The sequence below is a fragment of the Pezoporus flaviventris genome, unplaced genomic scaffold (assembly GCF_033815535.1).
Source record: "Pezoporus flaviventris isolate CSIRO_AGI_PZ_B2104156 unplaced genomic scaffold, CSIRO_AGI_Pfla_v1 ptg000007l, whole genome shotgun sequence".
In the NCBI taxonomy this organism is placed as follows: Eukaryota; Metazoa; Chordata; class Aves; order Psittaciformes; family Psittacidae; genus Pezoporus; species Pezoporus flaviventris.
In genome coordinates, this window is record NW_026892555.1 from 897,415 (window position 1) to 911,087 (window position 13,673).

The window sequence follows — 13,673 nt, forward strand, 5'->3', positions numbered from 1 at the left end:
AATAGGGTCACAAGAAAGAAGATGGTTGCTTCCTTTTATCCTCATTGCCAAATACCAGCAAGAAAACACACCTACTAATTATGAAGAGCAACCTGTTTATAAGACACTTGGGCAGTAAACTGGATTGCCTTCTGTGAAGCAGAAGATCAGCACCAGCTCATCCCCTGCTGACCACAGAAACTCCCGAACACAAGAGCAGGGATGTTTGAGGCATCCCTGCCCACGGCAGGGGATTGGAACTGGACGATCTTAAGGTCCTTTCCAACCCAAACCATTCTATGATTCGATGTCTATTTTGACATCGAGCTTGAACAACTCTGGAATTTACCACCTGGTGATGTCATTCTAGGAGCAGATTAAGGAGGGCCTGATAAAGTGTCAAGACTCACATGGATAAGGAAATCATCCAGTGTTGGAGTGATTCATATTAGAAGCAGACCAAAATACCCTACTGATGGCTAATTCTAGGGAAGTTCCTGTGAAGTTATTCCGTAATTACCAGCAAAAGAGAGGGTTTGGCGTATTTTGCTTTTACACATTCCTCTACCTGCTGTCCAGGACTAATCTCACTTTGGAAGAAGCCCCATTGAGATGTCAGCTCAAGGGCTTACAAGATGCATCTTGTGTTAAGGTCTATTTCCAAGACTGTCAGAAAGAGATTGCAAGAAATCCAGAGGAGAGCAACACAGAAGAATAGAATAAAAAGGACTGACTTAAGAGGAGAGATTGAAAAGGAGACAGTTTGAGAGATGGCTTTTCTTCCAAGTGGAAAAGCAATTCCAGGAGGCCAATGGTTGGTATTGTAAATGGAGGGGTGATTTCCAGAAACCACTGGGTATGGAGGAAAGCAGAGTCACTAAAGGATCCCTGAAATAGAGGCAAAACTTCATCAAATAAAAGTTATTTAGGGTATTTGAGAATTATAACCAGGAGAAGAGCAAGCAGAGGGATCAACTACAAGTAATGGAAAAACAGAAAGAATTGAGGATCAACATTAACATTTGAGGGAAATCTGTTTAACTAACCATTAGCTAATATCTCTTAGTGTAAACAACATTGATTTCATTGCGGGTAAACCAATGTAGGCCTGTTAAGTCTGAGCTTCTGGTGCCATGGAATAATGAAAGCAAATGAATGGTATAGATCCTGCTACATCCCATGCTGTCTATCCAAAGGGATAAGGAAAATGCACTGCTAGGACTATCTTCCCATGCCTCCGGGCTCTGCTATTTCATCAGAGCAGCTGCTGCTTCTTCTGGAAGGAAGGAAAGGAAGAAGCTTGGAAGAGAAGAGAGCAGATCCTCATTTCCCATCACTGATACAACCGGCAAAGCAAGAAATGAGCTGCTAAAGGGACTTTTCCCCAAGGTTCCATGGGCACCAGCATGAACTCCCACATACATATTACACACCCTTGGGTTGATTTCATGTCCACCTGTGAGCCATCTGGAACCTGTAAGACTGCTGCCATTCAAAAGGTATATAACCTGCCCTCCAAACATCTTCCCAGTCCAGCTGAGAGGATCTGGTGGAGATGAAGACTACTCTTGTCACCTTGCTGGCTGCTGTCCTGTGTGTGGAGCAAGGTGAGCCTCTCATGTTGCTACTAGTTCAGATAAGGGTTATAGACGGTGAAAGGGTTTAATGCGGCAGAAATTTAGTGAGCTGTCCCCAACTTTGCAGTATTGCATCATTACAGCCATGCTGTCATCAGCTTCCTTTTGCACCTTGATGATTAGCTTCAGAACTAAAAGAACTTGATAGACTAATTCTTCTTTGCAGCAGGTAGTACTGAGTGAAAGAGCACTAATGGTACAGCACCAGATGCCAGGTTAAATCCATATAGTCTATGGGATCTTCCCAAATGGTGCAAGCTGGAAGTGTCAGAAAGGATAACATAGATTTACTTATGGATTTACTTACAGATTTATTTATCCATGTCAGGTTTTGAGTATTGAATATAGTATTATTGTACAGAATTTTCTGTACTGCTACTTCCTCCATGTGGTTTGCCATGTGCCTTGCTTCTTAGGAAACACAACAGTGAGAATTCTTATAGATGAAATCAGAGGCAGAGGTGAAATTGCTTTTCTATGCATATGTCATGTTAAAGGCATCCTTCTCCCAAAGGGAAGTCCGAGCTACTCAGAATGTTGTCCTCCTTCTGGGACTGATCCGTGTGTGTTGCTACATCGCTACTTGCACATAGGAATCATGACCAGATTGCCAATATTTCCCCCACACCTGATGGTATCCCAGAAACCATGATACATATCTAGCAGGGGTTGAGAAAGAGGCATCTAATTAATTCTTGCTTTCTGATGTATCAACCCCCTACTCCTACATTTTATGGACAGATGGTTCTGCAGCACGTCTGGAAGATCAGAGGCTTCGGCCAGTTTTGGGGTGGGAAAAGTATTCAGTTCTCAAAAAAGGAAATGATTTTGTGCCTGTAATTCCTGGATGCAGTGACACAACATGGACAGAAGAGAGTCATCTTCAAAGGCAACGACCCCAGTGTTACCCAGGTTTAAGTAGAAAGCTAATAGAGATCCAAGACTCTGGTAGCACATAGATTCATAGAATCATAGAATGGTTTGGGTTGGAAAGGACCTTAAGATCACCCAGTTCCAACCCCCTGCCATGGGCAGGGACACCTCACACTAGACCATGTCACCCAAGGCTCTGTCCAACCTGGCCTTCAACACTGCCAGGGATGGAGCATTTACCACTTCTTTGGGCACCCTGTGCCAGCGCCTCAGCACCCTCACAGCAAAGAACTTCTGCCTTAGATCTAACCTGAACTTTCCCTGCTTCAGTTTGAACCCATTATTCATGGCAGGATACCTTGTTGCTATAGTGGGCTGATTACATTTTATGTTGGTATCAGCTTCCAAATGGACTTAAGGGCAGTGTTTTACTGGGCACCTTTCTACAGCTCAGTCTAGATCACAGAAAGCTGGTAATTCTAATATCAAGGCTTCCATAGTCAAGATTAAGAGATCGCAGCTATCTGGCCTAGCATAGGGACAAAGGAAAACTTGGAGATAACGGTTATTTGATCCTTCTCATGTATCTGGGATCCCTGATAAGACCCTAATAAGTAATTTTGGATCAAAACTGTTGGTCTCTCAGCCTCCCAAAGAGGATCTGTTGCCATTTGCATCCAGGAATTCACCATTACCATGTAGATGAGGCCCTCAGTGATATGGTTTAGTGGTGGTCTTGTCAGTCCTGGGGTAATGATTGGGCTTGATGATCGTAAAGTTATTATCCAACCTGGTTAATTCTATGGTTATATTATATCCAGAAGAAGCCTTAAAAGGTCTTAATCCTTTTCCCTGCTTCAATGCTGGACCAAATCAGGCAGATCTTTGTCTAAAGTGTCCTTGGAAGTTTTCAACAAAGATTCCACAGCCTGGAAGTGCTCAGACTCATCTTTTAGAAAATTAATATCTTAACATCTCTTTTTGTCCAGTGCAGCGTTTTCACCATAGGATATGTAGAACACTTTCTTCTAGTTACTTTCTTCTTTGCAGCTTATTTTGCTTGTGTGCATTTTATCACTTTTAATAAGCAAACTAAACATTTCCAACCTTTTCTACGAGGTCACATTTTCATGATCACCGACCGTTTCTCCTCCCTCTCCTCTGGTCTCTCTCCAAATGCTTCGCATAGTTTTTGAAGTGCTACGTACAGATTTGGTCACCAGCGTTCCAGCCGAGGCCTTCCCAGGGTGGAAAGGCCACTTTGCATATCTTGCACATGACATTGCTGCTCATGTTCTCTTGGGTGACGTTTGTTTTCATCGCTGCAGTGTGACAGGGTTGACTCCTGCTGTTTACACCACAGTCCTTACTTCCAACTCAAACAGTTGTTCGTCATCTGACATTTAAGTGGCTCACTTTTATCGTATTGCAAAATATTTCTTTTTGTTGAACTGAATCCATTCTTTTTTTTCCTTCTTTTATTGCATCAATCTGTCGAAATCACTTAGAACTCTACTTGCAGTCTGTTTTCAGCTATTTTGGCTGCAGCATCATCTGAAAATATGATGTACACTGCCAAGGATGAAGCACTTACTACTTCTTTGGGCAATCTGTGCCAGTGCCTCAGCACCCTCACAGTAAAGAACTTCCTTATATCCAATCCGAACTTCCCCTGTTTCAGTCTGAACCCATCACCCCTTGTCCTATCACTCCAGTCCCTGATGAAGAGTCCCTCTCCAGCATCCTTGTAGCCCCCTTCATACCCTGGAAGCTGCTCTGAGGTCTCCACGCAGCTTCTCTTCTCCAGGCTCAACAGCCCCAGTGTTCTCAGCCTGTCTCCATATGGGAGGTGCTCCAGCCCCTGATCACCCTTGTGGCCCAGCCCTAACTATTCTATGATTCTATGTGCATCCTCTATCCCATCCCTACTCTCACTAAGTGATGACACTATACAAACCTGAGCCCAAGCAGAGCTCTGGAGAACTTTACGAGTTGCATTGCTTCAGCTGGTTGGACCAATAACCATTGTGAAATACCCTGTGAGGGTGTTTTCATGTCTGGCTTTGCCCCCATTCTGTTGTATTTATTTTCACTTTCTTGTTTCCTGGGCTTGATCATAACAATGTCATTCAAGTTTTGGCAAAACGCTGCATCTCCTCTATTCTGTACATGAAGATTCAACTTCCTTACTGCCAACTTCTTATCAGGCAAAACTGCGCAGACAGGAAGGTGTCCTCTAGTTGCTTTCTGCCCTTTCCATACTGGCAGACTCTCCCCAGACTTACCAGGAATTTAGCAAGCATTCAGCACTGTGTTTGCTTCCCTTTCCAAAAACATCTGTGTTCTTACAGTAACTCAGCCCCTCTCCCACACACACAAACACATGCTTTTGCTCTCGGTGATTTCGCAAGCTCAGAATCAAACCACCACCATAAAACCTTTAAATCTGCCTTGCTGGGGAGTGTTCTGCAGACGCTGTCGTGTGGTTTCTCATCCAGACTGCGTTTTTGCTCTTCTTCCTTTTTATCACTGCTTTACAGAGGTCTGTCCTACCACCTTCTGGATTTGAGGGAAAGTATATACATTCTTGACAGGAAAGACAACTCATGGCTGCTGCCCTTCATTGTCTTTATTGCAGATGTATGAATTGTCTCAGCAAACCTCTATTTACCAGTTAAACCATCCTTTTGGTTAAGACTTCCCATTTATTTTCTATCTCACAGTAGTATGCAGAAGTTCAGCGAAGCATCTGACTACTCTCAGCAGACTTCCTAGGACCGAGGTTAGGCCAGTTCAGGTAGTGGCGTTCAACCACAAGAAAAGATACGTGACAGTAATCTCTGAGCCAAATGAAAGACAAGTAGGACACTGGGCATTATCCACATTGAAATGTTCCAGGTATCCTCAAGTTCTCCCTAGCAAACCCTGCCTAAGTTTGTAAAGGAGAAGCAACTGAGTAGTAGTTAGCAATTCACGTGGCAGAGCCCTTAGGACAGAGATGCTGTTGCAGTAACAATCTCCATCATAAAAGACCCCAAGTCCTTCAATTCCACTCACATCTACTGCTGCTAGAGGTTGCAAACAGATCGATAACACTTCGCAGTCTGAGACATACGAGACAGAGAGGGATTTAACTGCTGCCACAGGTCAAGGGATAAAGAAAGTCACTGGTCATTCACACACAAGCATTCATCAGTCTATAACAAGAAAAATGAAGATATCTAGATTGTAGGGATTGTGGGTCCTAAACCATGCAATGTGCCTTTTCTCTGTTATTTTTTTCTCCTAGCTTACTCATTTATGTGCTATGTGTGCCAAGAACAGGAGTCCAACAAGGACTGTTTGACCATTTCCATGTGCTCAAAGGAAGACAAATACTGCGTGACTATCCGGAACAACATTGGAACAGGTACATTACTGAACACTGCCTTGTTTGTGCTGTGGAAGAACAGTCCTAGGAATGGGCTGTCATCCCAGTCTTGGCCACATATGGAAACAATAGCCCAGCCTTGGCCACATACTGAAACAATAGCCCATGAGCACCAACAGTTAGGAACCATCCACCTTGCTGCTCACTATTAGAGTCACTGCAGTGCCATTATGTTTGATGTCATTACCAGAAGTTGGGGAAATGGAAGATACATAGCAGGAACGGAGTGAACTCAAGCCTGGGGGTCTGTGCACTGCTTCATTGTTAGCTTCCTCCCAGCTTTCTGCTGACCCTGACCATAGAATCATTGAATCATAGAATAGTCAGGGTTGGAAGGAACCTTAAGGTCATCCAGTTCCAATCCCCTGCCATGGGCAGGGGTACCTGGCACTAAATCATGTCATCCAAGGTTGCCATGGCAATATGCATTCTCAGGGTTGTTTCCAAAGAAGTTTGAGCAAAAGAAGAGGGCCATAAGGATGCTCAGGAGTCTGAAGCAGCTCTGCTCTGAAGCCAGGCTGAGAGAGCTGGGCTGGTTCAGCCTGGAGAAGAGAAGGCTCCTGAAGGGGAGACCTGAGAGCAGCTCCAGTGGCTCAAGGGGCTGCAGGAAACCTGGAGAGGTGCTTTGGACAAGGGATGGAGGGACAGGACAAGGGGAATGGCTTTAACCTGCCAGAGGGGAGACTGAGATGAGCTCTTAGGCAGAAGCTTTTCCCTGTGAGGGTGCTGAGGCACTGGCACAGGGTGCCCAGAGAAGCTGTGGCTGCGCCATCCCTGGCAGTGTTCAAGGCCAGGTTGGACACAGGGGCTTGGAGCACCCTGCTCTATGGAAGGTGTCCCTGCCCGTGGCAGGGGTTGGAACTGGATGAGCTTTAAGGTCTCTTTTAACCCAAACCATTCCATGATTCTATGTAAACTGCACCATGGCTGACTCTCTGCCATGTAAAATCCTTCAGATCTCTCCTTTGGGCTCTGCACCCTCAAAGACCTCCATGTGCTCTCAGGACAAATCTCAGATCATGCAGTACATTTCCCCTGGTTTTATGCTGAAGAAGAACCATCTTAGAAGTCAGAAACCCAGCACAAGCATCACTTCAGGCAACTTGAACTAAAAGCCACCCATTCATGCATCCACTACGGAGACACATGAAACATGGAGCCCAGGGAAACCAGCATCATGCTGCAGCAATGTAGACATGGCCAGGCTGTTGCTAGTCCTGAGCAGAGGATATATTTGCCTTGGGGACTTGTGTCTATCCTTCCTTTATTCACCAATGCAGATTTAGCCATGGAAACATTTAACCATGATTCTTACATTCTACCCTTTCTTTTTTTCACCCTTCTCTTCTGCATTAGAGCCCAACAAGCCTAAATACGTCATCTCTAAGATGTGTTCTCCAACGTGTCCTGCAACAAGCCAGCAGCAAACCCCACACTATCAGAGGGTTTCTTGCTGTGAGAAGCCATTATGCAATGTAAATGGAGTCAGCAGCATGCAAAGCAGCTATGGAGTGATGTCCCTAGGTGCCCTAGCCAGTATCGCTTACATGTGGACTGTGATGGATTAGGAAAAACTCTCCGTGATGGCTTTGTTGGCTGAAATAAAAGCGTGTTGCTCTGGGATAACTGCTGCTATCAAAGAGTTGTGCTTTGAGAGAATCTAAACAAGTTGGGTGCTGAACTCCCATTGATTTCCTAAGCCTGCTTGAATCCTAAGTGTCCTCAGACATTCAAGTCACCGAAGGAAACGGAGAAAAGACAGACCTCTTGGCATGTTTGGGCTTTAAATCGTTACAGCTCTGAAAAGATGCTCTAAGACATATTTTTGTCTCTTAAGGTTTCAAAGCACTGTAAGGAATAACAACCCAACCTGCCTGAAACACGGGTAATAGCTCAACAGTTATGTCAGCACTTCCGTATCTTCTGTTCACAGTCAGTTGGCTATCACACATCAGTCAAGCAGGTCAAAACCAAGTAAGGTGAAGCTTATTCCTGGTAGTAGTTTTGACATTCCTTCAGCCCCAGTGGGGAGCAATTTCTGGCTCCACTGGCTCTTTGCTCTCATTTTGCAATGAGCATCCTTTATCACCCAGCTCCAATGTGTTGGCTGAGCTTAGGGAAAAGGCAGAGAGCAGCAGACGTGGCTGAGAGAGAGGAAAAGGCAGCAGCAGGGTATGAGTAGGGAGATGGAAGGGAGAAGGGCAGCAGCAGGGTGAGCACTGTGCTGGGAACTGCGTGCACACTGGCTCCTCATGGGCCTGGTCCAGCTGGAAATGATGTCCCCGTATCTATTTCCTTCTTCTCCTGCAGGGCCAAACCAACCTGACAGCGGTTGCCAGGCCCAGCCATTTAGTGAGATGGCTTCTAGAAAACCACGTTCCTGGCCTAGAAATGACTGATTGTGCTGGGCTTTGTCTGGTTTTTGCTCCCTCCTCTCCCTGAGAGAGCTGTACCTGAGGTGAAGGCAGAAAAGCTCTGTAGGAGACGTAAGGGTGTCTACAGAGAAGAAGAAGGGCAGGCAGCCAGTGACTAACACAAAGAGCCCAGAGCTTCTCAATCATATCCCTGTGCAAGCTCTTATTCTGGAAAGCAAAACAAAGCGAGTTGGCAGCATCAGTAGCTCAGCTGTGTTATAGGGAAATCAGAACTTGTCCAAACAATCAGAGTGTGTTTTTCTTGCGTGTGTGGGGGGCATCCTTGCTGTTAGTGCTGTATTTTGTCTGTTTGGGGGTTTTCCTTTTAGTTTTCATGGGGGGGCTATGGCTAAATGTGGTTTGTCTGAAGCACCGCCTTGGAATTCTGCTGTCTTTTTGGTTGCACATCTGGAAGGAGGCACAGAGAATCATAGCATAGTTAGGGTTGGAAAGGACCTTAAGATCATTCAGTTCCGAGCACCTCCCATGGGCAGGGACACCTCACACTAAACCATGTCACCCAAGGCTCTGTCCAACCTGGCCTTCAACACTGCCAGGGATGGAGGCTTCACAATTTCCTTGGGCACCCTGTGCCAGTGCCTCAGCTCCCTCACAGTAAAGAACTTCTTCCTTATCTCCAACCAGAACTTCTTCCTTATCTCCAACCTGAACTTCCCCTGTTTCAGTTTGAACCCATCACCCCTTATCCTACCACTCCAGAGGCACAATAAGTCCCTCCCCAGCATCCTTGTAGGCCCCCTTGGGTTGTTTCACATGGATTATAAAGCAACTGATTTCCCAGGAGGCTGATCAGCCAAAGATGCTCCATCAGCTTCATGTTTCGTATTGTAAACCCTGAAGCCTGCTGCCTGGTTTTTACATATTATCTTTAGTGAACAAGAAGGAAACAAAGCGAATGAAGGAGGTGACACCACAGTGTGGGGCAGGGACAAGAAGATGCTGACTCCCATTGATCTGAGTGGTGACCCATATGCAGAGATGACAGATGTCAAAAGGGCCAGGTGTGAACGTGCTAGCAGAACACAGTGATTTTCTCTCACCAAAGACAGACACAAAAGGGAAGGAGAAGGGGAAGTAAAAGACTTTTTAAACCAAAAGGAAGGTAGAGATGTCTGGCTGCTAAGGGCATGGGCTGGCAGCACTGGTAGGGGCTACGGTCATGCTGTATCCCAATGCCATGAGCACGTGCTCCACAAATACTCCACACAGAAGGAAGACACTTCTTTTCTGAAAATACACCCTGTGCTTTCAGAAACCTCCAGGAAAGGTGGGCTCAGGGCCAAAGCCGTTGCTGTCTTAACCACCAGGCAAGCTGGCACAGGACAGGGGAAGCAGAAGGAGCAATTGATATCTCCACCAGTTTCAGTGGATGTCGCAAGGCTTGGTGGTGAGACCAGCTGGTGGGGAGGAAATGAGTCAAGAGAAGCCCATTGAGGCTGGTGGCATGTTGGAGACCAGGATGGGCAGAGAAAATGAGGGAGAGCAAACCTCATCCGTGTCATAGAGCAGCAGAGTGGGAATTGCTGCAGGGTTTGGAAGGAGAGATGCTCTGCTCTGAGTCAAGGTGAGACCAGCAGCCATGACTGAGGACTCCCTTTTGTGATGTTCCACTTCTCCATTGGGATCCATGGCAACTGGGCACTCTAAGGAAGCTGTTTGGTTCTGCTTACAGGGACTTTCTCCTGCCTGCAGATTACTGCATGCATCATACCCCCTTGCAGGCCCTTATTGCCTCCCTAGCCCATCCCCTCCTCTTCACTACACCAGTGCAAGTGCTGCCTGCTGATAACACCCAAATGGATGTTGCCTCCCACCAGATAAAATGGACAGAAGGGTTCCTGGGTCTCCTCATCCAGAAATATAGAGGAACCCTTCCTTTTCTGGAAGTTTCTGGATGCCAAAGCACCTGATCATACCAGGATTATGCTGATTGATTCTTTGCAGGTTTGCACTGAGTTTAAAAGGATTTACTCATTGCATTGCCAGTCACGCCATCATCCATCCGGTTCCTGGACTGAAAGCCCACAGTGAACGAGGAGCTGAAGGTGTCTGACAGTGAGTATGGGGGTAGAATTTAGGAATGGACTTTGTCAGAGCTGATGTTCTGAGTGGGAAATCACTGAAACTCTTTCAAATAAAGAAGAAATAGGGACACTCAAAAGCTGTCCTTGATGGGGGTGAGAAACGGGGGACATGTTGGTCTGACTACAGGGTCAAAGCTCCCTTTCCACACTGGCAGCTGTGGCTAGAGGAAGGTTTAGGTAGAAGATCAAAGCTCCTGTGGTGTAGGAGCTTAGGCACAGCCAACTCTCTCCTTCCTCCATGGGAAGAATCAGTCACATTTGCCTTTTCAAATGAAGCTGCAACGTGAGGATTCACTGGTGGTGCTCTCCAGACTTAGTTGTTCTTGTAAGAAGACATCCAGGTGATGGTTGGAGGTGCAACTTCAACACAGGATTCTCACAACAATGTTTGAGCTGCACATAGAGAGTCAGAAGATGTGCTTCTGCTTCCAGCCTGGATTACGTGCAGAGTAAAAGGGTAGACAGGTATGGAAACGCTAACCACATCTAAAACAAGAGTAACAGAGCTACTTAGCTGCTGCAGATGTTCCTGGGGTTAACATGGATGAGCCAACTAACACATCAAAAGCAAGAACATGAAAATGAATCGAGACCCAGATGTAAGCAAATCAAAGGTGGGGTTTTCACTATGAATATGCACATCCATGAGGGATATCAGCCAAACTAAGTGGTGTCTAGGCACGGAGATATTGATATAAGGAATATTTGGCTTCTATTGCAGCCACCAAACCCATCCTGTTTCACCTGCTCCTGTTCCTTTGCAATAGGGCAATCTGGGTATCTGAGAAGATCGGATACCACCAAGTGCAGGATCCATAGAATAGTTAGGGTTGGAAAGGACCTTAAGACTAACCAGTTCCAACTCCCTGCCATCATTATAGGGGATGGGGGAAACACTGGGGACATACAGAGGGGTCAACCCAGACCCTAGTCTTGGAAAAAACCTCTTAAATATATCATCACACAATTAACAATGTGCAGGGGCTATCAAAGAGATGGGGCTGAACAGCAAGAACTCAGTGACAGATGGGTGTTATTCCCACCTGTGACAAGCTGGCAAAATCTTAGTTAGGATAAAAGTGGTACCTGTCACATAGCTCAGTGTTACTAAAGCTTTTGGCACCGTATCGGATGACAGTCTCATCAGCACAACTAAACACACTGTCTAGCTGAAATCATGAGCAAATAACTGTCAACGGTTTGCTGTCAAGCTGGAATGATCTATGAAACAAGGTCTTCTGTGGCTTGGCACAACTCTGGTACGATGCAATGTTTTAATTACCAGCTTGAATGATGGATTAGAGAATAAGTTCATGGAGCTTGAGGGTGACAAAGGGAGAGAATCTGAAAAGAGGAGAGTTCTGGGTGAATGGAAGCGATGGTTTGAGAAGGATGTAGTTCAGGAAGGACAAACACAGATCGCTACCACTAGCGTGCATGGGCACAAATGCAGGAGGAGGATATCCCCCTTGCAGCAAGCTGTCAGAAAAAGGAGCTGCAGTTTTAACTGGTCACAGGTTTAACATGTCAAACAGGGAAAAAAAAACTAGGAAAAAGAAGGTAGAATTCCTTTTTGGAGTACTACAATCCATTGGAAAGCCTTACATATTAAACTAGAAGGTGTAAACTTGTGTGTGACGGGGTGAGATCTTCCCAGTCTCTTCTCCAAAGGGAAGGCCTATGCATCTCCATTCTCCCCACCTTTTGCTTTAGGGTTCACACAGCATCCAAGGAGCTTTTAGATAGGATCAGAAAGACTTCCTAGTGTCTAATATATGGTAAAGAGATGGAGAACTGCCTCGAGCATCAGCAGCTTCAGCATCATTACCAAGATGCATCAAAGCATGAGAGAAAAATACTGTCCTCAGCATCTCACTAGTGTCTCCACTGTGGGTTGAGAATGAACTCAGTTGCCTCTCCTGGTTTTCTCAGCCTCCTTTCTCTCATTCCCATGTACCTGTTGTTGGTGCTGGCTCCCTTCACTAGAGTAGAATTGGGATGTTCAGGCTTGACTTCTTATCACAGAATCATGGAATTGGGTTGGAAGAGACCTTAAAGCTCCTCCAGTTCCAACCCCTGCCACGGGCAGGGACACCTTCCACTAGAGCAGCTTGCTCCAAGCCCCTGTGTCTTGAACACTGCCAGGGATGGGGAAGCCCCAGCTTCTCTGGGCACCCTGTGCCAGCGCCTCAGCACCCTCACAGGGAAGAGCTTCTGCCTAAGAGCTCATCTCAGTCTCCCCTCTGGTAGGTTAAAGCCATTCCCCTTGGCCTGTCCCTACAGGCCCTCGTAAAAAGTCACTTCCTGATGGCTTGGATGGTACAAGATCAAATGTCCCCACAAAACACAACTATTTCTGACAAGGAGCTGAGTAGCTGATGGTAAAGGAAATCATATCCATTCCTGGGACTCACTGAGGAATGGGTTTTAAAAGGACATGGAGAAGAAGGTCTCAGAAGAGCAGCTCATTTCAGATGTCTTTGACATTACGTTCATGATGTTGATAGGACACGGCAATAGCTCAGACACCTCTGCTGAACTGCACTTGTTTTGGATGCTGCTGCCCTCAAAGCATCTTCAGCTTCTGAGAACAGATCAGCCTCTGAGGACGTGGCTGGGTAGGAATATTGTTAGCTCATAGACAAAGACTCCATCTGTGGGTCTGTGGCATTATTTTGCAGGTGAAGCACTAATAACAGCTCATGTCATGGTGATGGAAAAAATCCACTGACCTCTTTCTATCTACATTCTCAGCATTGCTCATGGGGTGGAGCTTTACTAGAGCCCTGGTTTAGCCCTAACCAGCAACCAACCTTAACCAACACAGTCTCTTCCTCAGTCCCCCATGGTGGGACTTTGGGCTCCATCTGTTATGGTGGTCACTTAGGACAGGAGAGGTGATGTGTTGTGTGGAGTTACTGGGCACCAATGCCAGCTCATCTGCTGCACTTGTGCTGTTCCATGTAGGATTTGTCCTCCACTGCTTCAGGTGGTCCCTGCTGTAGTAATTCCTGTAACATGCAACTCGAGTCCCAGGTTATACAATTTTAAGGTATTTCCATGACAATCTCCACCCATGGTCCCTTAGGATCAGACCATTGGGTCTAACACTGCAATGAACTCCTCCTCTTGCCCCTGCTCTGGTTTGGACTCATCCATGGACTGCAGTCTCTTAGGGTTGTACCTGCTCTGTGTGAAGCTTTATCTATGAGCCAAGGTCTCTTCAGGGCTATTC

At 46.1% G+C, this 13,673-nt stretch overlaps 1 protein-coding gene across 1 annotated transcript; it reads left to right on the forward strand.

The window, feature by feature from the left end:
• The first annotated feature begins 1,534 nt into the window (after window positions 1–1,534).
• LOC133266463 (lymphocyte antigen 6E-like) lies at window positions 1,535–7,775 on the forward strand. The gene is made up of 3 exons (XM_061447629.1): window positions 1,535–1,586; window positions 5,779–5,898; window positions 7,276–7,775. The coding sequence occupies exons 1-3, from the start codon at window positions 1,535–1,537 to the stop codon at window positions 7,485–7,487; spliced, it is 384 nt and encodes a 127-aa protein (XP_061303613.1). The 3' UTR covers window positions 7,488–7,775.
• Window positions 7,776–13,673: the final 5,898 nt, after the last annotated feature.